Source organism: Arvicola amphibius, chromosome X (assembly GCF_903992535.2).
Source record: "Arvicola amphibius chromosome X, mArvAmp1.2, whole genome shotgun sequence".
In the NCBI taxonomy this organism is placed as follows: domain Eukaryota; kingdom Metazoa; phylum Chordata; class Mammalia; order Rodentia; family Cricetidae; genus Arvicola; species Arvicola amphibius.
Window position 1 is genome coordinate 11,797,565 of NC_052065.1, and position 23,978 is coordinate 11,821,542.

Sequence of the window (23,978 nt, forward strand, 5' to 3'; positions counted from 1 at the left end):
CTGCTGATCCGACTTTCCTATATATGTAGACCACTTACTTCTGCTGATTTCTGCCACCTACCATATTTGATTCCAAATTCTAGAGACTACCTCTTCAGCCATGTTTTCAACTAGCATGCACATTTTCATTGCTTTTCTGACTGTTCTCTGAAGCTCCAGCCAACTGACTTTCCTGCCATGATGAACTACAGCCTAGACTGTGAGTCAGAATAAACTGAAATCCACTTGCCTCTGCCTAAGTGCTGGGATTAAAGTCCTGCGCCGCCACCACCGCTGAATGCAACACTCTTAACAGAGCCTAGAATATGTGAAACTGTCTCTAAATCTATCCTCCATCCAGCTACATGTACGTTTGTACCAACATAAATGTGTAGAGTTTTAATTGTTCCAAATTTAAAGTGTTCCCATATGGCAAAAACTGTCCCTAATTCGAAGTGACTTTCAAAAATTTAAACTTACTGCAATGATTTGTTTCCTCCTAGTTTCCAATGGGTGGGATCAAGAGAGACACTGATGAGTTTCTCCCCCAAACCCCAGCCTAGCAGTTCACTCTCCTACTCCAGTATGCCCTTAATTATCAGAGGGAAGGGTCTTACCCATATTATACCAGCAGTCAGTCTAGCTTGATTGATTTGCTTCTACAGGCCAAGACTTGTCATTGATACCACATGTGAAATCAACTCATGAAAGAATTTATGAGAGGAGAGAGCATCTATTGAGAAAATGGCTCAGCAACATCAGACAGGCCTATAGGGTGAGGAAGGCTCAACCCATTGTGAATGAGGCCTGGTGGTCTTGAGTTCTGTAAGAAAGCAGGCTAAGCAAGCCAGGAAGCAGGACTCCCTCCGTGCCCTCTGCATCAGATCCTGCATTCCATGTTCCTGCGTTGAGTTCCTGTCCTGACTTCCTTTGATGATAAACAGTGAAGTGGAAGTATAAACCAAACTTTCCTTCCCAAGGTGCTTTTTGTATATGGCGTTTCATCACAGCAGTAGTGACCCAACTAAGGCAGATCGTTGCTGCAAGTCGTCTTTTTAAAATAAAGTTTTCAAAGCAAATCATTAAATAGTGATAGAGAGGATGCAAATACCTATGTAGATATGGTTGCCTTCACCCTCTCAGGAAGTACAATCCTGGGCTGAAGATAAAGCTCACCTGTCCTGCATTAGACAAGGCAGCACAGGCTCATGCTTGTAATCCCTCACTCAGGAGGTGGAGGTAAAAAAAGTTCAAAGGTCAACCTAGAATATATGAGATTCTTCTAAAAAGCTAGCTCCTATGTTGGGAAGGGGATATGCGTATGTCACACAACTTAATAAATAAATGTGATATAAATTCTAATATGTAGAATGAGTAAGTCATCTTATAGAGATAATGAAATCATCAAATCAAAAAACATTGCAACATAAATGCATTAGATTTTAATCTTTAATAGTACTGTTATAGGAATTTACTTCCTTGGACCAAGAATAGAATGCTAATTACATAAAAATATACACATATAAAAGTAACTCTCCATTTTCTTGTGGGGAAAAACAACCTAAGTGTAACTTCTAGAATATTCAAGGCTTTTGTTTGGATTACAATTCAATTCTTGGTCATCTTAGCACTAATTTTAAATTAAACATTAGACAACCATTACAATTTATAAATGTAAGGTGCCATTACCGAGTAAATAGATTTCCTCCAGAGTGAATGTGTCCCTTCTCCCACCAACTAATGAGGCAGCAATCAATATTGTTAGTTGAATTTTATTAGTAGATGTACCCTCCTCTCGTGTGTGTGTGTGTTTGAATGCAACGACCATCTCTTTAATGCCATCAACAGCAAGATGAGTTTGGCTTGGGCTTTCGGTGCAGATTGACTGTATCTGTCTGAATCAGATGATCTGACCTATCTTCTGTAGCCAGAACTCTTCGAACTGCCTCCTCAAAGGCAGCTGCAACATTGGTGGAATCTTTTGCGCTCGTTTCAAAGTAAGGATAGTCGCCGTTGTCCCTGCACCAGGCTTGGGCTTCTTCCGTAGACACCTGTCGTTCATTTATATCAATCTTGTTGCCCAAAATCACAAAAGGAAAGCTTTCAGGCTCTTTCACATCTGCATAATATATGAATTCTTTCTTCCAGTTGCTCAAATTCTGGAAGCTTTGTGAATCATCAACGCTAAAAGTAAGCAGGCAACAGTCAGAACCTCTGTAAAATGGTGTCCTCAGGCTTCGGAATCGCTCTTGACCAGCTGTGTCCCAAATCTGCATGGTAACAAAATGTCCATCCACCTCCAAATCTTTATTTAAAAATTCCACACCTATTGTGTGAAAGAGCTGGGCATCAAATTTATTGGTTACATATCTGTTCATAAGAGAACTCTTGCCAACTCCACCATCTCCAAGAAGAATTACTTTAAAAAGGGACGATTTTCCTGCCATTATTAATAGTATGAGTTTTGACTTCAGAATCCTGTTTAAAAAAACAACAAAGGTACCATTACATGCCTTTATACTATGGCAATCCACACAATTCTAACAAAATCAGCATTTAAGTGAAATAAAAATGCATAGCCCTGATTCCTCTTTGCAAAAGAACTACCTGAATAATGAGAATTGTTATTTACTGTCACTTAGACATGTACCGACCCCTATCCATTTTCATTATTCCCTAGAAATAACAGTGGAGTCTCACCCTTGCTGACTGTGAAGCTAGACCTGAGACCAAATATAACCTCAAAGACCTTTCTCTGAGCTATCACTATCATAAACTCCAAGCCCCAGCCACCCTAAACTGATAGAGATGGCAAGTGTCCAAAGTCTATAAATTTCTTTGAAGTTAACAGCCCCTTAATCCCCAGTTCACTGATATATGTCCTACTGTCGTCTTTCCCCTTCTCACTTCAGATACAGGCACTATGGAGCAGGAAATCCAGACCTTCCAGAAGCTCACTGATTCAGCTAAGAAATAAAAATCTATCAACCACAGACTACAAAGAGTTTACTGTCTTCATTGGAAATACTATTTTGAGTTGTTAAGATCAGTGTCAACAGCATGAGCATAAGGCTCAAACTCATCTGGGCAGCTCCAGCTCTTAGCAAATGCAAGCATGGAGGACAGAGGTCAATGTCAGATGTCTTCCACTGTTTTTATTTTTGAGCAGGGAAGCAGAGTTTAAGACAAGGTCTCTCACCTAAAGCTCCACAGATTTTGCTACACTGGATGGCCAGCAAACAAACCATACATCCTCCTGTCTCTGCCTCACCAGTGCTGGGATTATAGGTACATTTCTATACTCAGATATGTATGTGTATGTATATATATATATATGTGTGTGTGTGTGTGTGTGTATAATATATATGTGTGTGTGTGTAATTATATATATAAAGACACATGGGTACTGAGGATCCCGACTCAGGTCCTCGTGTTTCCAAAGCAAGCACTTTAGCAACTGAGCCATCTCCCCAGCCCCACATGACATTTATGTATAAAGTAAAATGAAAATCAAATCAGGTGAAAATGTAATTATACATACCCTTTAAAGAAGTCCAGATGTAGAATTTAAATCTTTCCTACACTATAGGAGTCAGTGGGGGGGGGGTGATACTTCTGATACCTACGACTGATGGCTACATCTGAGTGCTGATGGAAAACACTGTCCCTACTTGATATTTTGTTTTAATTCATCGTAAAAAAATTTCAAAGCTGGGCAGCCGTGGCACATGCCTTTAATCCTAGCACTTGGGAGGCAGAGGCAGGTGGGTCTCTGTGAGTTCAAGGACAGCCTGATCTATAGAGCAAGTTCCAGGACAGCCAGAACTACACAAAGAAACTCTGTCAAATACAAAAATACCAAAAAAAAATACAAAAAAACTTCTGGGTGGGAAAACACATAAAACCTAGCCTCACCTTTACCAATTATCAACCTAAGGCAAATCCTGATTGCTCATTAACTCCTATTTTCCTTTGTTTCTACTTGAGTTGAATCAAAATCATCTAATATGTAAATATTTAAGATTTAAGTATCTGTTAAATATATTAAGTTTCTTACATGAGCACTGTCAAAAATATTTTTACCTAATAATAAAGGGCCAACATGGTACTCTAGCTATATGTGGCTATTGAGTACTTGATAAGTGCTTGGGAGTTGGCCCTTGTGCATGCTAAGCATTAAAAAACCTGCTACATTTCTGTCCCCATTTATTTTCAGCTAATTTAAATGGCCACATTTAAAAGGCCCTTAGCTATATTGGACAACAGAGTTCTAAAATAAGAATAGTCATTAGTTTATCATGAAAGTGAATATAATGACTCCCACAGTGGGAAAATAGTAGAGAAATAAAGAATAATTGCTTTATCTACTAGGATAAATTTCTATTACCAGTGTAGTATATATTGTCTGTCTTTTTATTAAATGTGAAGGTATCCAGTATTACTGAATACTTTTGTAACATAAAAGAATTCTGCATTTATAACTCTGTTCTACTATAGGTTTAAAAAAACAGCTTAGTGAGGGAAATCAAGTTAGTAGAAAAAAATGAATAAAAATGATCAAAGAACTGGGTGGTGGTATATATTATGCCTGTAATCCCAGCACTCAAGAGACATTGGCAAGAGAAGCACAAAGTTGCAGCCATAACAAGCCAAACGTATCTTATGCTTATCCAGTTTCACAATTATATCAAAAGGCGCTGGCAAATGACTGACCAACCACACCTAGGTTTATGTAAGCACCCTCGAGGATGTCCACAGTACACTGAAATCATGTAATGATGTATTTCTCAGAATATGTCCCCATTGTGCTGTATTTCAACATAGGGAAAGCATCTGAAACTTGCCCAAAATTATTAAAATTATTTAATGGTTTATTCTCCAGACTTAAAAAACTAAACTCAACTTTGACTTGGCCATCCCACAACTGCTGTGTAAGTTTCCTCTCAAAACCTGCCATAGAGTATTTACGGGGAGGTGAAATACCCCCACAGAAGCTCACTAAGACAGAAATTAAACAATTTGGAATAGTTTAGGAAGTCCCTGAAACTCACCAGATTCACTAGGAGAGGGGAGGGGAGGGGAGGGGAGGGGAGGAGAGGAGAGGGAGGGAGGGAGGGAGGGAGGGAGGGAGGGAGGGAGGGAGGGGGAGGGGGGAAGAAGAAGATTAAAGCAGCAGAGCCTAGCTGAAGTGCTTAAAACAATAGTTCTCAGTGTGTGGGTTAGAGGGTACAAAGTAGCAACGAAAATAACTTTATAGTTGAGGGTCACCAAAAGGAACTGTATTAAGGGGTTGCAGCATTAGGAAGGCTGAGAACCACTGGCTTAGAAGAAACAAAACATGGCAGAGCTGCCTAGAAAAGGCTCAGATCAACCTAAACACCAGGAATGGACACTCTCCAACCTGTTGTGCTACCTGCAGGCTGTGCAGTGAGCTCCAGGCAGGTTTTTTACCTTTCACAAGCTGTCATCAATGATGGGAAAGGGATTCAGCTGTCTATGTGCAGCATTTCTGCTCCTTTAAATAACCCCTCAACCCATATTCCTATAAGAAACCAGTAAAACACACTGATTCACCAAACTAGTCTTTAGCTTCTGTTGTCAATTCCCTATCTAGATGAGTGGATGTTTACTCGCAGGAATGCCATGCAACTCACTGTCTATGCCTTCAACCAAGCACATACTGCTCCCTCACCTAAATGCTGCTTCTACTCGCACCCCAAACCCGACTGCTGTGCCCTCAGACCTCCTCAGCTTGGTCACTGCCTCCACTGGAAGCCCTTTCCAACATCACCCCGTCAATGTTGTTCTTGTCACAGTTTTTAACTGACAAAAACAAAAGCTCCATGATCTATTGTGAGAGGAAGACAGACTTACATAATTGTAGCGATCCTTTTTGTTCTAATTAAATGGGATTTTCTATTCATGACATTTTAAAAGAAATTTTACATTTGCAAATTCCACACACCAGATAATATTTTTGACATGCACATTGACTGTTTGGGGGCTCCCAGACATTCCTACTTGGGAATATAGGGGCCTTTGCTAACATTATTAATACACACCACCTCTTTGATTCTAACCTTAGAGCTGTACACAAATACACATGGTGTTATAAGTATATAAACCATCTTAGTTCCAATGATATTTAAGAGAAGCCAACCTCATTCAATCCACCTATTAACATAATCACAGCAAGCTTATGGACATAAAAATGTTTCCTGTTCTTTTCAGTGTGTGTGTGTGTGTGTGTGTGTGTGTGTGTGTGTGTGAAAGAGGGGGGTGGGTGGATGCCTACAAAGGCCTGAAGAGGGCAATATAGTCCCTTGAGCAAGAGTTGCAGGCAGTTGTGAGCTGCTTAATACATGGGTGCTGGGAACCAAACTGCAACAGTACAAATACTTTTTTAAAATTAATTCATTCATTTTTTGTTCTATTTTCCTGACAGGGATTCAGCTCTGGCTGTCCTTCTGTAGACCATGCTGGCCTCGAACTCACAGAGATCAGCCTATCTCTGCCTCCCAAGTGCCAGGATTAAAGGAGTGTGCCACCACATCCAGTTTAGCACACACTATTAACCACTGAGGCCCACTATTCTTTTCTAAAAGCAGTAAAAACCTTTGCGATTTCCTTAGCATAAGCTAAAGGAATAAAAAACCTCCTACCATGTAACTTTAAAAATTAAGCTAAAAGTAAATGTAATATAAACTCTGATATTCCACAGTTGGAAAGACTGTCTAAAAGCAATAATCTTCATCAAGTTTAACAGCTAAATTCTACAAATAAAGACATCTGAATAAAAAAGGCTTAATAAGGTAAGGTCATGAACCTTACCTTAGTAGTTCAGTTCAAGCATCATTATCTGCAGGAAAAAAAAAAATCAAAGCTCACATTAGCGATATATGTTTGTTTTGATGATTTTTTTTCTTCTATGGCATTACAGATTGAACCCAAAGCCTTGTATATGTTAGGCAAGCTCTACCAGTTAATTAGATAACTCCAGCCCTTTTACTACTTTTGAGGTCAGGTCCCACTACATTGCCCAGGCCGGCCCTGAACCTGCCCTGTAGTCTAAGTCGGACCTTGAATTTTTAATCCTCCTACCTCAGCCTCCAGAGTAACTAGGATTGCAGACCTGTACCTGTTTTCATAATTCTAAGTGTAAAAAGAATTAACTGTAAAAAAAATTTGACTACATCTACATTTTTAATTTAAAAATACCTAAATGCTATAATCTACCTCCGCCTAAAAAAAAAAATAAACAAAAACAAAAAAAAACAGTTCTACATCAAATACTGAATTCTAAGTACTGTTTTTCCTCTTTTTACCTGCCCACCCTTCTTTTCTAACTTTCACATGCAGACACAGCTATAAAATTATACTGGGAATTATAGTTGTCCAAATTTTAGGTGGCTGAGAATCACGTCCCAGACAATGATTCTCCTTATTTCATAAAAATATGAAATAAGGATAACATAGGAAAAAGAGGAGACAAGGGAGAAAGAGGCACCAATATGATCCATAGAGTTAGACCAAGATCTGGAGGTAGTGCAGTGTCATGAAGCCACTGGGCAGCTAAAGCAAAAAAAGCAAAGTCTTCCATTCATGAATGAGAGCAGTGGCCAGAGGGAGAACATGTTCCTAGGACCAACCAAGCAAGGGGCACAGCCCAAGTGTGGGCAAACTTAATTCCCTGAAACCAAATGGGAACAACAGGGTCAGCAATATCTACCTCCAAGGGCTACTGAAAATTTACTCAGATAACTGCACACAGTTGTCACCACAGTTCTAGACTTATTAGAAAACTGTAGGAACTTTCTGTGGAATGAGACCATGAAGCCTCAAATAGGCAATTTTACAGATTGTTTAATGGCTATAAAATGCTATAAGCAGAATAAATTATATGCAGACCTTCATTAGGATGCCAAAGAGCCCCACACTCACACACCACCTTCTAAAAATATTTTTTACTATTTATATGTATATGTGTTATGAGTGTATGTGGGGGAGGGGGAGTGATGGCTGAGGCCAGAAAAGGAAGCTGGATCCCACCAACTTCACCAGGCCCACAGTACAGTTATCAGCAGTTATGAGGCAACCTGACATAGGTGCTATAAATTGAACTCAAGTCCTCTGTAACAGCAGCAGGTGCTCTTATATGATGATCCAGTTCTCCAGCACCCCCACCACCATCACCATTTTTAAAAGAAAAGAAAGGGTATTTTTGTGAAACTTATATATATATATATAGCAGTCCTTAACTTACACATTCAACCAATTAAAACATGACTCTTTAAAATGCCAACATTTAGGATTAAGGATAAAACAGCAGCTAACACTGATAGAGCCCTGTATGCCATGTGCCCTGTGACCCCACATTTACTTCTCAGGTTTCTTATCTGTGGTGGTTTGAATGAGAGCAGCCCTTACAGCCTACATGTTTGAATGCTTTGTCCCAGTAGGTAGAGCTGTTTGGTAAGGCTTGGGCAGTGTGGTCTTGTGGAAGCAGGTATGTCCCTAAGGGTGGGCTTTGAGATTTCAAAAGTTCAGCCATTCCAGTTAGTCTCTTTCTCTGCTTGTGGATTAGATATAAATTCTCAGCTACTGCTCCAGTGCCATGCCTAACTGCCTGCTGCCATGATCCCTGCCATGATAGTCATGGACTCACCTTCTGAAACTGTAATCAAGCCCCTAATTAACTGCTTTCTTGTATAAGTTGCCTTGGTCATGGTGTCTCTTCACCGCAATAGAACAGTATTTAAGATATAGCTTTTCCTATTACTGCCTATGATAGGCTTGAGAGCTTATTTATATATGATGCAAGATCACAGCTAGTAAAACAGTTAAGCTGTTAATATAGAAGAATACTCCAAAGCCCAAGCATGGGCTACTCCAAGTGCAACTTCTTTTTTTTTTTTTTTTGGAGGGGCTTACTATTGTTGCTGTAGTTATAAAGGAAATAAGCAGGTGGAAGCAGTAAGTCTTTTCGCTTCTTCATTTTATTCCAAGGTCTGCACAAGAACAAGTTAATTCAACAGAACTAGTAGGCTAATCTGCCAATATGCAACATAAAGTATGCCTGAGTATGCTATGGGTTTTTTGTTCCTGTTGATTTTGTGAGGTACAGTCTCATGTAGTATAGGGTGGCATCAAACTCAGTACTACTTAGCTAACGATGAGCATAAAAACTCTTGCCTCTACCTCTGGAACCAAGATTATAGGTGTGCACTATCATACCCAGTTTTGTGAGGTGCTGAAAATTAAACCCAGGGCTGCATGCATGCTAAATAAGACTCTACCAACTGAGCCACACCCCCCAACCAAGTGTATTGTATTTAAAAAAATGTTTTAAGTGAAACCTGAGTCAAAGTCTGCAGTGTTCTTCATTATCTCTACAGAAGCCTCCAGTTTCATAAGATGGGTGAAAGCAGATTTCCAGCACATATTTAGACAGCACCTATTATGCACCACACATTAATGATGCAAACCACAGTTCTGCCCTGACAGTAACATCTACATGAAGTCCCAGCTATAGCAGGACCTATAAAGAACAATCTGATGTGCTTCTTGACATTAAGGAAAAAAAACAGTCCACAACCCCAGACAACCTAGACAACAAAGAGGACCCTAAAAGATACATACATGGATCTACATAGGAAGGAGAAAAAGACAAGATCTCCTGAGTAAATTGGGCGTGGGGGGGGGGGTCATGGGAGAGTGTAGAAGGGGCGGGGGAAGGGAGAGACGAAGGGGAGCAGAGAAAAATGTATAGTTCAATAAAAACAATAAAAAATAAAAATAATAAAAAAAAAATCTGAAATACTACAGGGTACCCTGTCCAACATTTCCCCTGGTGAGGGGTACAATGTAAAAATGTGAGGTTCCCTTAGTCAGGCCTAGGCCTTGCCTGTCAGTATCTCACAGAGCAGTGTGTGAAGCCAGCCACCATCAGGACTTACTTTACATACAACATGACCCTACAGTTGGCTTGTAAATACACTTCAACTGCTGTAGTAAAACTACTTCAATTGCTGAGCTGCAGTTAAGTCAAAGGTATCTTTCAGTACCAGAGAAAACCAGGTTGTGTTACGCTATGTTAATAAGAGTCTGAATGTACGTTTCTAGTGTGTTATGTTCCAACCACATCTCAATGACCATTTTAGCCACAGGATGCCTTTAGGAAGCAGCCTTATTTAACCAATGTCTGACTCCAAGGGAGAGGGTATCTGATCCAGAAAACAAAAGAGCCAGAACCAGGACAATGGACCAACACATGCCAAGGCTCTTCCTAGGAACCCTGGTGCTGGCATGGACTGGGAGACCATTAAGCAGGTGAAGAATTAAGTTGACTAGGAAGATGGGACTGAAGGTAAGGAATCCTGCATAGAAGGATTTCTGCCTAAACCCTAAGATTAAGAAAAGCCACCGAAATACCTTCAGTAGTAGAAGACTTGGTAAGATAGAGCCCAGAAAAGTAACTCGCTGCCACAGAAACAAATAAGCCGCAAGTGACAGGAGGGAGAAGACCTCAAGTGGAGCCAGGATGGAAACCTCACAATCTGTCACACTGCCAAGAGTGTAAGCTGCTCTCAAATATGAAAACTGAGGTGGGTGTGTCTTGTTTGATTCTCCCCTCTCCAGTAAGATGTTCACCATAAGACTTCCAGCGTCTGCCGGGCGGTGGTGGTGCACGCCTTTAATCCCAGCACTCGGAGGCAGAGGCAGGCGGATCTCTGAGTTCGACGCCAGCCTGGTCTACAAGAGCTAGTTCCAGGACAGGCTCTAGAAACTACAGGGAAACCCTGTCTAAAAAAAAAAAAAAAAAAAAACAAACAAAAAACAAAAGACTTCCAGCTTCTTGTTGCTCGCCCCATCCCCACCCCTTTTTCTTACATCCACTTAACCAATGCAGCTAAACCTCACCCCCCTCAAATACTTCCAATTCCAACTGAACCTCTTTAGCCATGCTCCTAACATTTGCCATTAAGAATTTAGTACTCAACATGTCTACCATGCCTTCTAATAAAAATGAGATATGCTTCTTAAAAATATTCATAACACAAACATATACCATTATAAAAATGCTCATATTTTCTTCTTGGATGTCAACTTCTGAAACAAAAAAAGTCCATATTATTCTACAACCACCTTCTCCCAAAAAGAAAGAAAATGAAATTTTGTTTAAAAAAAATTTAGCTGAGCCAAGTAGAAATTACTTTCCTAACTAAGGCTGCTGGAGAGCTAGCTCAGTTGGTTAGAGCACTACTCCTATCCAACCTCCCAAGTCTGTCCCAATATCTGTGCCACTCACACTCCCATGCAAAGCTCTCTCTCTGCCTCCAGGGGATTGCCTATCATTGCCTGGGCTGTGATCTTGGTCCAGGAGGCACCTTTCTACCATCATAATAGCTGCAAAACTCAGCCATCAGAGGCCTAGCTCAGATCACCTCATCCAAGAGGCCTCCATGACACCTTTGTCTTTGTACTGTCATTCGCACCCTCACCATGATTTTTTCACTTGCTTACAAAGCTCCCAGTTCCACGTCTGTTTTCCAATTACAATGTCAACTCCCCAGAAGGTACACAAATATCTATGCCATTCATTCATGTGGGGGTTAGTTTTATGTCAACTTGACATGACCTAGAGTCATTTTGGAAGAGGAAAATCTCAGCTGAGAAAATGTTCCCTCTAGACTGGCTTGTGAGCAATCCTGTGGTGCAATTTCTTAATGGGTGATTGAAATGAGCTAGCACAGCTAAGTGTGGGCAGTACTACCCCTGGGTGTGGTGGCCCCGGCTGCTATAGGAAAGTAGGCTGAGCAAGCCATAAGAACAAACAGTAAACAGCAGTCATCCATGGCTTTGTTTATCAGTTCCTGCCTTGATGTGACCTGAGTTGTAAATTGAAATAACTCAGTGGAGGTTAATTTGGAGGCAGATGAGGAAATGGGCAGTGATGAGGAAATTAAGTTTTCTCCCCAAGTTGTTTATGGCCATGGTATTTAACACAGCAATAGAACCATAATGAAGACAATTCATTTGTCCTATTTTTGTCTGCCACATTAAATAAAATGTTCTGTGCATGGTGAAATGCAAATAAATACTAGAATAAATCATTTCCTTTTTATTTTTGTTATTCTATTATTATTTCTATCTATACTTACATGTAAGTTCTTCCTCTTATTTTTGGTATCCACTAAAATATGAGGGAAAAACTTTATGCTTGCAATTCTAATGAGAAAAATCAGTTAAGGTACTATTTACAGATATCAGCAAGGAGTGAGCATGCATATGCTGAAAATCTAGCACATTCCTCTATAAGGTACTAAAGGGAGAGCAAGCTCCTTTTGGTAAACCACTTCGAAACTTCAAAAACTCACACTCCCTTTGCGACTTCTTGCTCCTGAATATTTTTAATTTTTCACTCCTGATTTAAATTTAGGGAGGTTCTTTCCTCTCCCCAAATTCACAAGTTCCATTTGCATTCATTCACCCTGAATATCCTAATTAGAAGCATAGCTACCATTTCACTTAATTTCATAGCTTAAGAAGCTGAGCTTCAGGGCTGAGGAGATGGCTCAGCAATTGGGAGCACTGCCTGCTCTTCCAGAGGACCCAGGTTCGGTTCCCAGCACCCACATGATGGCTCACAACTACTCTGTAATTCCAGTTCCACGAGATCTGACACCTTTACACCAATGCACATAAAAATAAAGCTAAATAAATTGTATAGAAAGAAGGTCATATTTATTTAAGGAAAAAAAAGACGCTGGGCTTCAGACAGTGCAGGGCGGCACATGCCTGTAAGTGAACTCAGTTGAAGACGCTTAGATCACAAGTTCAAGGTCAGCCTGGGCTACACAGTGAGCTCAAATTTGACTATGAGAGAAGGAGGGAGGAGGAGAGAGAGAAAATGAATGAGATGCAAGCCAGGGAAGTCAAGAAGTCTAATGGGTGCCAGCTCTATAGCAAGAGGGTAACAAAACAAGCAAAAACAAACAAACCAGAACTAAGGAAAATGCCACAAGAACAGGCCAATTTGAAGGCTTATGATTTGGCTAGGTTGTACTGGGCAGTGGTGTGGGTGGTGATGGTGCACACCTTTAGTATCAGCACTGGGGAGACAAAGACAGGAAGATCTCTTTGAGTTCAAGGCAGGCCTGGTCTACAGATCTAGTTCTGGGTCAGCCAGAGCTGTTACACAGAGAAATCCTGGGTGAGGGGGAGGAAGGGTCAGGTGAAATAGAATTATCTAGCACTGACTACTACCTCACAGATAGGAAAGGTAAACAAAACAAAACAACAACAACAAAAAAACTGTGGACATCAAAGCATAAATAGCCAGCACTCGGGAGGCAGTGGCAGGCAGATCTCTGTGAGATCGAGGCCAGCCTGGCCTACAAGAGCTAGTTCCAGGACAGGCCCCAATGCTACAGAGAAACCCTGTCTCGAAAAACCAAAAAAAATGTAAATCAAAGCATAAATAAACTACCACTGACAAAGCACATACTCTATTTAAGTAACTCATTTCAGTTAGTACACTTTCTGGAAAATGAAGCATCTAATATAAATATACATTAATTTTTCATTAAGAGCACTGCTGTAGTTAGGTATGGCAAGAGGAGAAAAGATTCAATTAAGCAACTAAATAACAGATAATTCAGAGCTTTCTGTATTGCTAGAGATGTCCAGCAAACCACATGTGGCCAATGAACATCTGAAATGTGGTTAGTCCGCTTAACTGAATCTTTAACTTCATTTTCATTAAAGCATTCCACAGCACTAATGGCTACTGTATTAGACAATAGAGGTCTACAGTGTGATGAATGAACATGAGAGGGCCAACTCTCATGGCTTAGGATAAGTATAATAAAAGTGTGAGAGGAACCTGCATGCTTGAGCTTTATACTGGAAAGATTAGAAGAGCTTGTACCACATTTGTGGTGTGGTGTGCCATGTGTATGTGTGCACAAGGGCACTGCATAGAGAAACCACAGAATAACCTTAGATGTCAACCACCTTGTGAGACAGGATCTTTCATTGCCTTAAATGTCCACCAATTAGGCTAGAGAGCCCCAAGGATACTCCTGTCTCTACCTCCTAGTGCTGGGATTACAAGTGTTTGTTACCAAGCCTGGTATTTTTGCCTGGGTTTTAGAGATCAAATTCAGGCCTTCTTGCTTGCCACTAGGCCTAGCATTAATTTTTAGTGCATTTTATTTATTTACGTGTGTGAGTGTGTGTGTGTGTGTGTGTGTGTGTGTGTGTGTGTGTGTCACACAGAAGACAACTTGTGGTTCTCTCCCTCTACCATGTGGGTCCTAGGCATAAACCTCAGGTCTCTGACACTGAGTCATCTCACTAGCCCATAAAACAATGCTCCCCCAAAAAAGAAAAGAGTAGGCATAGTTTAAGGCTGTTTCTTCAGACAGGGCCTCTTTATGTAGCCCTGGCTGTCCTGGACTTCACAATGTAAACCAGAGACAGCACAGAGGTCCACCTGCCTTTATTTCCCTGATAGTTGGGATTGAAGGTGTGTGCCATGATGCCCACTTTACGGTTGAATTTTAAAAGGCAAAATGAAAACAGAAAGAAAGAAAAGGCCACAGGAATAAACGGGAAGTTGGTGTGGTATCCCAGGCCTGTAATCTTTACGCTTTAGAGGCTGAGGCAAGAGGACTCCAATTTTGAGGCTAGCCTGGGCTACAAAGCAAGACCCTAATCTAAGAAAAAAAATACTAGGAATTATGGCTGAGAGTTTAAAGAAGAAAATTAAATTATGAAAGGAATGAATTTAAACATGTATATTGGAAAAATAAAATCAGCAAAACACAAACCAAATATAATCTACAACATACTAAAGTGACCAACCTAATTTTGTCCTGAGTCCATTTTATTTGCTTAGACAGTTCTCAGCCAAGCCCCCACCCTCCCTAACAGTCACATCTGCCTTAGCAATACATTTGAGATTTCCATGGCCTTGACCATGGTCCAGATGTATTAAACAAAATAATTAATGTAACTGAAAATAATTGTCATATTATGCTCTGCCTGGAACGAACATTTCAAGCTTACTCTGACCCTCATCTAACTTTGATGTGGGTTATGGTACACTACCTCTGAGTTTCAACACAAAGAGACTTTGAGGTATGAGGCTGCTTTTGGTCGCTGACTAATGGTATATATAGTAAGAGCAGCTGTTTTAAGACTCAACTAGATTAGAGGCTCGGAAACTCCACCTACACACAAGAGAAGTTGTAAGCAGTCCAATGCCAGACACTGTAAGGAGCTCTTCCTAAGTTCTGTTTACTGGATGTAACTGACACCTCTCCAGTGGTACCCAGTTTAACCCTACTGAGATGCTGGAATGGACTCTTGTCACAGGAAATCTTTCCAAGCCTAGACTTCCTCTACCCTTCACTGCCTAGTTCCCCATCTGCCTCCACACTAAATTAACTCTCCAGAGTTACACACCTCCATTCCCTGGAACATCAGCGAGTCATCAGAAAATGACCATTAGCCAATCCAATGGCTTCTTTCCACTTCTCAACACGGGGCCCTAAGGTGAATAGAAAGAAGAGTGAAAGGGTGTTTTTGGTTTTGGAAGGATGGTTTTTGTCCCTCCACCTGTGGCCATGGTAACACACAGCAATTTCCTTGAAGATGTACATGCCACAGAATCTGAGAAGGGTAATCAAGTTTTCTAAAACAACTAAGGAAATGGAGGCCCACTTGACAAAGTATCTTGCTAGCATCACACATTTGCCCAGAGGCAAGGTGGGATCCTTCATGTCTTAAACAGGACTAGTCAGTGCCCATTAATGCCTCAATGAGGCCTAAAATGCACGACATGACCCTCTCCCTCTTGAAAATGTTCCTAAAATAGTCCATGAAACTATTGACAAGAAGCTGGCTCTGCTTCTCTCTTGTATCAGTTTTCTTCAGCCAGGTGGCTCCCTTTCTCAACAATCTTTCAAAGACTGGAATCTGAGGTTGAAGTCCACACGTCTTCCCACTAGCTATAAACACTGGTGATTCCTGAAGTCCACCTTCACTCTCATACCTCAGGGCCACACAAGAATTTCCAACCCCTTTATCAGGACAGTACTCAAATTTAATATGTCAAACCATTCCTTCTAAGACCTCTCTCTTCTGTCTTACCTACCTGAGTCAACCTTACAAAGAATTCTTTCTACTTCCCTCCCAACCCATTAGCCATTGTCTTATTGAGTTAAATATCAAGTGCTACAACTATATATTAGCAGCTGCTCTACTACAGTCTATGAAGTATCTGTCTTAGTTTCTTTTCCTGTGGCTGTAATAAAATATTCTGAGTAAAGCTACTTAAGGAAGAAAGTTTTTGACATACAGTTGAGGAGGAGGGAAGAAGGCTACATCCCACCACAGTGGGGATGTCAAGGTAAGCCAGAACCTGAAGTGACCCATAGCAATCACAATGAGGAGCATTTATACAACTCAGGATCCCAACCAGAAAATGCTGCTCCCCACACTAGAGGGTTCCTCCCACCTCAGTTAGACAGGAATGTCCAGAGGCCCATCTCTTAAGTGGCCTCTGCGTATTGTCACAGTATCTGAGACATGCCCCTTAAAACCTCCTGTAGATCAGACACCATCCCCCATGCTTCGCAGATCAGCAGAAAGCTAACAAATACCATCTCCAGGCCCAAGTAAACATGGTTAAGTCAAAAGTGTTATCCTCACCCCCACCAAATGACAGAAAGGACTCAAAAAAAATACAGCCAAAAAAAAGTCACAAAAAAACTATTTTAGATGAAAATCAGCAACAAAATTTAGAGACTAGAAAGCTAACCCTACAGTGGTGGCAGTGTGAAACTCAAGAATTGACTGAGAAGGAAAGTCAGCCACAGGACTAAAAGTACTGCTTAGCTCTCCAGCAAATTTCCAACCACCTAGATAGGTAAAGGCTGAAAGCTAGATCACTCTGGGAAAGAACAGCCACCCCTCCAATCCATTCCAGCACACTTAACTTTCTGAACAAGTGCATATAATAGAAAATGGTGAGAAAGGAGGTAGCAAAGTAGGGATGGAGGGGTAGCCTGCATAGGAAGCCTGGCCTGTGCTTTCCTTTGCAGTCCCTGCTCTCCTCAGGCCAGCAACTCAATTACCAGCATTCCCAAACTACAAGTCCAGGGGAAAAGCTTTCAGACTTGCTGGAAGGGGCGTGGTAGGGAATTAAAAACCAACTTTAATGCCTTGTTTCCTTACCGCTAAACCTTTAGGTTTGTAAACACTAATGGAAAAACACCAACTTCTAATGTTATGGTTCCTAAACTATGCGGCTTCACAGGCATAGGGCAGGCTACTCTAAATGCTTAAAGAAAACAGATGCTGGTATCCCTATGGTACTGTGTTCAAGGGAGTTCACAATTTCAACACCACATTGCACACATTCCTTCTGATGACGTAACTTTGTGAAGCTGAGTTTGCCCAGGATCGCAGAAAAAAAATGAAAGGCAGATTAAAGAATGGCAGTTGTCTGCTGCTCAAAACTGTTTTTATTTTCCAATCTTATTTAAGAATACTAGAATTTGACTAGGTGGTGGTGGCACCAGCACCAGGGAGGCAGAGACAGGTGGATGGATCTCTGTGAGTTAGAGTCCAGCTTGATCTACAAAGCGAGTTCCAAGACAGCTAGGGCTGTTATACAGAAAAGCCCTGTCCTGGGGGGGGGGGGAGGGGTAATAAAATTCATTCCAGATTACTCTGCTTTCACCAACATGTGGCCCCATAGCAATGTCTTTGATTTGACTTCCTGCTACACTGTGTATGTATTTCAGGTACACATACCAGATCAAATATACAAGCTTGAAACGACAGACTACAGCGACTCTGTAAGCTAAAGACAGTAAGCAATCCAGAGATTTCCACTTGTTTTTATTCTACTTTGTTTTGGAGACAGGGTCTCATTTTGTCCAAGCTGGCCTGTAACTTCTTTTATTGCCAAGGATGGTCTCTAAGTCCTGCTCTCCTGTCTCTGTCTCCCGAACGCCTGGATTACAAGTGGATTATACACTACCCCGCGTGACCTTGTGGCCCTGTTAGAATCATTCAACACTACGACCTTTTGGCGTTCTACTTATCAAGATGTTGAAATTAAGTGTGAGGCCTTTTCACATTCCTCTAACACTGCTAACACAGCTATGAGCAGCAACCTCCTGGAAGCTCTCCTAACTCCTGTACCCGAGCACCTAATTCAAATCACAAAAACCTGGGATTAAACTAATTCAGTCCTTATTACTGTTTGACTATTATTTACCCTTAGATTAAAAGAAATGCTGTCATGGAATGAATGCATGCAATCCTTCCATACTGTTTCCCCAGTCCCTGTCAACACAATGGCAAACATTTATAATGCTTTCAGCTTAAGACAAAAGTGGAGTCTGTGTCCACGGAGTATGAAACCGCCTGCCTGCTTTACTTCTCCACACTTCTTCTGAAACATGCTCTCTCTACCTCATACAGAGCTGTTATCTTATTTAACACCTTAACTACATCTCCATGTCCTGTCTGTGTCTCCAATGCAATGACATTCTAGTCTGAAATCATCAGGGTCAAAAATTAAGAAACCATAGTGGAAAAATCCAGAGTGTGGAAATACCCAAAGCACATCACAATATGTACAATATCAAGAGTCACATTGAGAAACAGATTTCTCCTCCAAGTTATCTAACCAGCCCAGGCACCCTGAGGCAAAGCAGGCTTGGAACTGCTACAAGCCTGCAGATACCCCCATCACCACCACCCACATACCTAGGTGGCTCCAGGTGTCCTGCCTCAGGAATCCTTTCATTTGCTTCCTGACTTCCCACCAAACTTCCTGAGGCGTTTTCTGACTTCAGTTCCTCCCCTCCCCAACAGCTCTTTAATAAATGGTCTCTGTGGATGACCTGATAGTTACAAACCCTATTTTCTTATACTAGCTTTTATTATCTACATAGCTTTCAACTTAGCCTCATTGGGCACCACTTCTAATTGGCTTATTTCCTCCTGCTGCTTAACCAACAAACTGCCCAGGGCAGAATGATGTGGCAGCTAATGATTTGCTGTCGTTACCTGATTTTATACACACACACACACACACACACACACACACACCACTCCTGCAGACATAGGAAGTAATGTATCTTTTTACAAAGAAAGAAATGTAAGTGACCTAAGCACGCTAGAGTAGCAAGGCAAGTAATGATTGAGCAAGACTCCCTGGCACCAAGACCTCTTGACCCTTCCCAGAAAAACAAAACAAAAACCCGCATACCTCTTTTAGGATGCATGTGAGGGCAATCATTTTCAGGTGATATGAAACTCAGCAATCCTGTAACCCCCGCACACACACACATCACAGCAGAGAGCATCTGGTAAGCAGTAGAGAAATCTATATTCACTAGCTAAAAAAAAAAAAAAAAAAAAAAAAAAAAAAAAAAACTGTGCAGAGGCAGGAGTCAAAAGCCAAAGATACAGAGCTGGGGCGATGGCTCCATGGGTAAGAGAGTATGCTGTATAGGCAGAGGCCCCGAGTTCAAATCCTCAGAACCCACAGAAAAAGCTGGATGTGGTCTCATAAACACCAGGATTACTGCAGGTTACTGACCAGCAGCCTAGCTCCAGGTTCAGTGGGAGACTGTCTCAACGGAATAAAGGTGGAACATAGAACTGAGCACTCCACATCCTTCTCTGGCCTTCACACACACATGTGCATCCATACCATACATACACATACACTCTCACACCCACAAACCAACCTAGTGGCCATGTGAATGTTTTCCCAGGAAATCCTAAAGAGATTCAGCCCTTCACATACAAACACACACACACACACACACACCCATCCTAAAGGCTCACCTAACAGTAATAACTGACACTAGAATGGAGCAGCATGAAAGGCCTAGTCTCAGACTGGTCTCAGACAAGCATGGAAAAAACAGGCTGAAAAACACCAAAAAGAAAAGTATTCAGCCTGGAGAGATGGCTCAGCAGGTAAGAGCACTGGCTGCTTTTTCAGAGGACCTGGATTGGATTCCCAGCACCCATGTGGCATCTTATGCCCATCTGTAAACTCCAGTTCCATGGGATCCATTACCCTCTTCTGGCCTCCATGGGTACTATGAAAGAAAGTGCCATGACACACATGCAGGCAAACACCTATACACATAAATACAAAAATAAATCTTTAAAAAGAAAATTTTGCAAATGTTATTTTAAATTTTTTATCATTGTATTTCTTGTTTTCAACAATAAAACACCTAACTATTATCTACTGAGGCTAAATTTAAGCCAGACATTATGTAAATTAAGAATAGCTTCTCCAGGCAATAAGACAGTGAACTGGATTGAGCTGCAGGCCAGCCTCCTGGTCTACTAAGTGAATTCGCAACCAGCTGAAACCACACAGTGAGACCCTATTATGGAGAGAGGAAAAAAAAAAGACTAGTTTCTGGATGTAGTTTAGTAAACACACACACACACGCCTAATTCAACTGTACGAAGCTTTCAAGAGCCCAGAAACTATTTTCCACTTCATCTAAGTCTGCCCAGGAAAGAATGTCATGAGACAGGTACTCCTTCCTGTGCTGGGTGTGGATGTGTTGTTTCCTTCATGAGCACTTGACCTCTGTTCCCGAGTAGTCCAAACAATAAATTCTCTTCTAGGACCACGCCAGAACCTGGTCTTATGACTGTGACCAGACTGCCAGCTTCCCCACTACTCTTCCTTCTGGCCAGCACCTTTGTACCAGTGTCCAACAAGCAGTTCAGAAAATATCTGTGGATGAATGGAATAATGAAGAAACAAGCTTACTAAGTCCACTGGAATGGTTCCCAATAGCGTCAAAGTTTTTGTCACTTTTGTCTTAGAAAAAAAAGATTCCAAAACTTGTGTGGTAGTGCATCCCTGTAATCCCAGAATTTAGAAGGCTGAGGCAGCAGGATTAAGAGTTCAAAGCCAGCCTCCAATAATGTACAAAGTTTGAGGCCAGCTTAAAAATAAATAATCAAACAAAAAACAAAACCATGAAACAAAAAAAAAAAAAAATGAATTCTGTTGCCAGGTATTCATATACCACTTAATAAAGAGAATTTCACCCAGCAAGCTTTTAAAATAGTAAAAATGCTGTCCTAAATAGTAAAACAGACATTGTGCTTAAAGAACTATAGAAGCCTGGTGTGACCTGGAGTGCAAACCAAAAATGCTTCCATTTTTCAAATAGCCCCTGAGAAGATAAAGTTTCCTCCCGGTGCAAACTACTACTCTAAATGCCCACAAACATGCTTTGAAAATCAGCACTGCTCCCTCATTCCCTAGGTGACCTTGGAAAGGAGATCCAACCCTCCCAGGTCCCAGCAAATTCATCATCTGTAAAATAGAACCATTGCTTTGGAAACACCAGGAAGACCAATTCAAGTGATATGGAATAGGACCTTCCAATAAATAGTAAGAAACTGAAGGAGGTTAAAAAAAAATGGAGAACTAAAAGAACTTCAGGCCTCCAGAGTACTACAGTATAAAATGGAAGTAGTTGGATAGGGGAAAATGTGAAAAGGATCTCTGGAAAAGAGAGAATGCCACCAATGTATTTCCCTTGTCTCCAATAATGGATGTTCTAGTTTCCGCTTGTCTACGCTAACCTTCCAGAAAGTAAAACAAAAATGTCCTTAAATCCCCAAATGTTCTAAGTCAATAAGCCTCCAAACCATAAACGTTTCAGTACAGCAAGAGACTACAATCTACATGAAAACCCTGAAAGCAAGAAACTGCCGCGCTGCTGTTCCACATGGCACTCTAGTGTAAGATACTTTGGAGTTCTACACAGTAAGTGAGGACTTCGACCTGAGAAGATAAAAGACAAAGAAAAAGCGGATTACTTCAGTCCCTAACTAAGGGAGGAGCTGGGAATTCTGCTCAGGTGTAGAGAACTCTTGCTTAGCAAGCACAAGGCCCTAGGCTTGGTCTCCAGCAATGGAAAGAGAAAAGAGTATAGAAACGAAAAAGGAAAAAATCCTTAGCTGAAAACCCCGGGTTTCCTTCAACTCGAGTTGAGATTTCAGGCAGTGTAGGGATGGTCCACTGCAGTGGAACTAGCGAGAAAAAAAAAAAAAAGACAAAAACTTGTACAAACAAAACAAAAACCAAATTCAGTCTGTTGATTTTGAGGACGTGTGAAAAGACTGGTCACGTGCCAATTTGGAAGCTTGCAAAAAAAAAGTTATTCCTCAAAAGAAATATGATCACGGGATGTTTCATCACTTACAAAACAAAACAATAATACACCAACCAATTTGGTCAGCACTTAAGTCTCATCTGGTCTTTTCACTTAGCAAAATGGAAGAAAGGAAGAAACGCGATTCTGAAACCTCTGCCAAGGTCTGAATCAGAAAATGTTCCCAACCGCCTACGTGGTCTTTGCCCGGGCTTTATCTTCCAAGCTCCCTTACCTGCGTGGGCCAAAGACATTAAGTAAATGCTCAACCGGGTAGGATGTCAGAGGTCGCCAAACTCAAATAACACGAGCGTCCTTGCTTTCCCCAGCATTAGTCAGTCACTCTGGCGCAAGGTTTGGTCTCGTGTGCGTGGGTGTCCCCGTGTGGTTAGGAGAAAGACTGGTGTATATATGTGTACCCAGGTGTTTGCGTATTTATCCGTGTGCGCATCTCTCCACCATCCTATTCCGAAGTGTTTGGGGGTCTGAGCTTGGGTATATCTCCCTCCCAGGGCGTTTTGTGGAGTTCTCTTCCTCTATGCGTGTGTGTGTGTGTGTGTGTGTGAGGGTGTGTGTGTGTGTGAGGGTGTGTGTGTGTGTGTACGCGCGCGTATATGCCCCGAGTGGTTGGGTGTGTATCCCTCTTCCTATGTATTTGAGTGTGCGAAACCGTCTTTCCTCCTGCATCAGTCATCAGACTGGGTGACAAACCGCCCATGTTGCCCAGCAGTCTACAGACCCGCGCCAATTTGGCGCGCCCCTCGCCCTGGTGGCCCTCAGCTCCTGCGGCGCGCGCGCATACCCTTAACCAGCTCCGGCCCGGCCCCAAAAGGAATGCTGATCCCCGCTCACCTTCCAGCCACACACAGGACGCCCCAGGAGCTGTAGGCCAGCCCGCCTGGGTGGAAGCAGGGAAGAAAGAGAGCCAGAGACACGGAAGGGAAGAGAGCGCTAATCAGCCCGAGCTCCAACAGCTAGCGTCTTGGGCAGAAGGACCAATATGGCGGCCGACCGGGGCGGGGCCGAAGCGGAGAGGCGAGGCCTGGGCAGTGGGGCGACGGGGCGGGGCCTGAGTCGGAGGGGCGGGGCCTGGAGTGGTAGAACAGGACCCGGAGAGGGGGCGGGGCCTGAGTCTGTGGGCGGGGTCAGAAGCTGAGGGTGGGGCCAGAGGCTGGGAGACTGAACCCTGAGGCAAAGACCCTGATGCAGGTCCCCGGAATGTGAGGACAAAGAAGACGGGAGCCGGAAAGTCTGGAGTCTGCTCTCCCAACCAACTTCTTTGCAAAATCGCAGTTTCCCTTTGTGCCAGCTGCTGCTCTGGTCTTCCGCCTGCATTTCTTCTACCCTGTTCACGAAGTAATAGCTACTTTTAAGTTTAAAGTAGAAAACGATCATACAAGCACAATGGCATAACAGTATTGCACTATTAAAAATGTGCAAATGAGCAACAAACAGGGAAATGAAAAAGGAATATGTTTGTGAGATTATAGAAAAATAAAAGTTTTTCTAAGTTTTTTAGGTTTATGTTTTCTCCTCCCTTTATTCCAAGTTCCTTTCTACCACTGCCCCCCCATCCAGATCAATCCCTCTGTTTCTCATTAGAAAACAGTCTTCTAAGGAATAAAAATATAATATAATATAGCAAATCTAACACATTGGAATAGGACAAAAGAAAAGAAAATAACCCAAGAAAGGCATAAGAAATAAATATAACTCCACAAGTTTACACACTCAGTAATCCCATAAAAACACAACTGGAAGCCATGA

At 41.8% G+C, this 23,978-nt stretch overlaps 1 protein-coding gene across 6 annotated transcripts; it reads right to left on the reverse strand.

The window, feature by feature from the left end:
• Positions 1-1,782: 1,782 nt before the first annotated feature.
• Positions 1,783-23,219, reverse strand: Rab9a (RAB9A, member RAS oncogene family). Of its 6 annotated transcripts, XM_038317129.1 has the most exons (5): positions 23,064-23,219; positions 15,451-15,535; positions 6,811-6,838; positions 5,431-5,521; positions 1,783-2,457 (listed from the first exon to the last, which is right to left on the reverse strand). In XM_038317129.1, the coding sequence occupies exons 4-5, from the start codon at positions 5,445-5,447 to the stop codon at positions 1,821-1,823; spliced, it is 654 nt and encodes a 217-aa protein (XP_038173057.1). In that variant the 5' UTR covers positions 5,448-5,521; positions 6,811-6,838; positions 15,451-15,535; positions 23,064-23,219; the 3' UTR covers positions 1,783-1,820. The 6 variants fall into 6 exon arrangements, with proteins under 6 accessions (XP_038173057.1, XP_038173056.1, XP_038173060.1 ...); XM_038317128.1 differs by lacking the exon at positions 15,451-15,535; XM_038317132.1 differs by lacking the exon at positions 5,431-5,521.
• Positions 23,220-23,978: the final 759 nt, after the last annotated feature.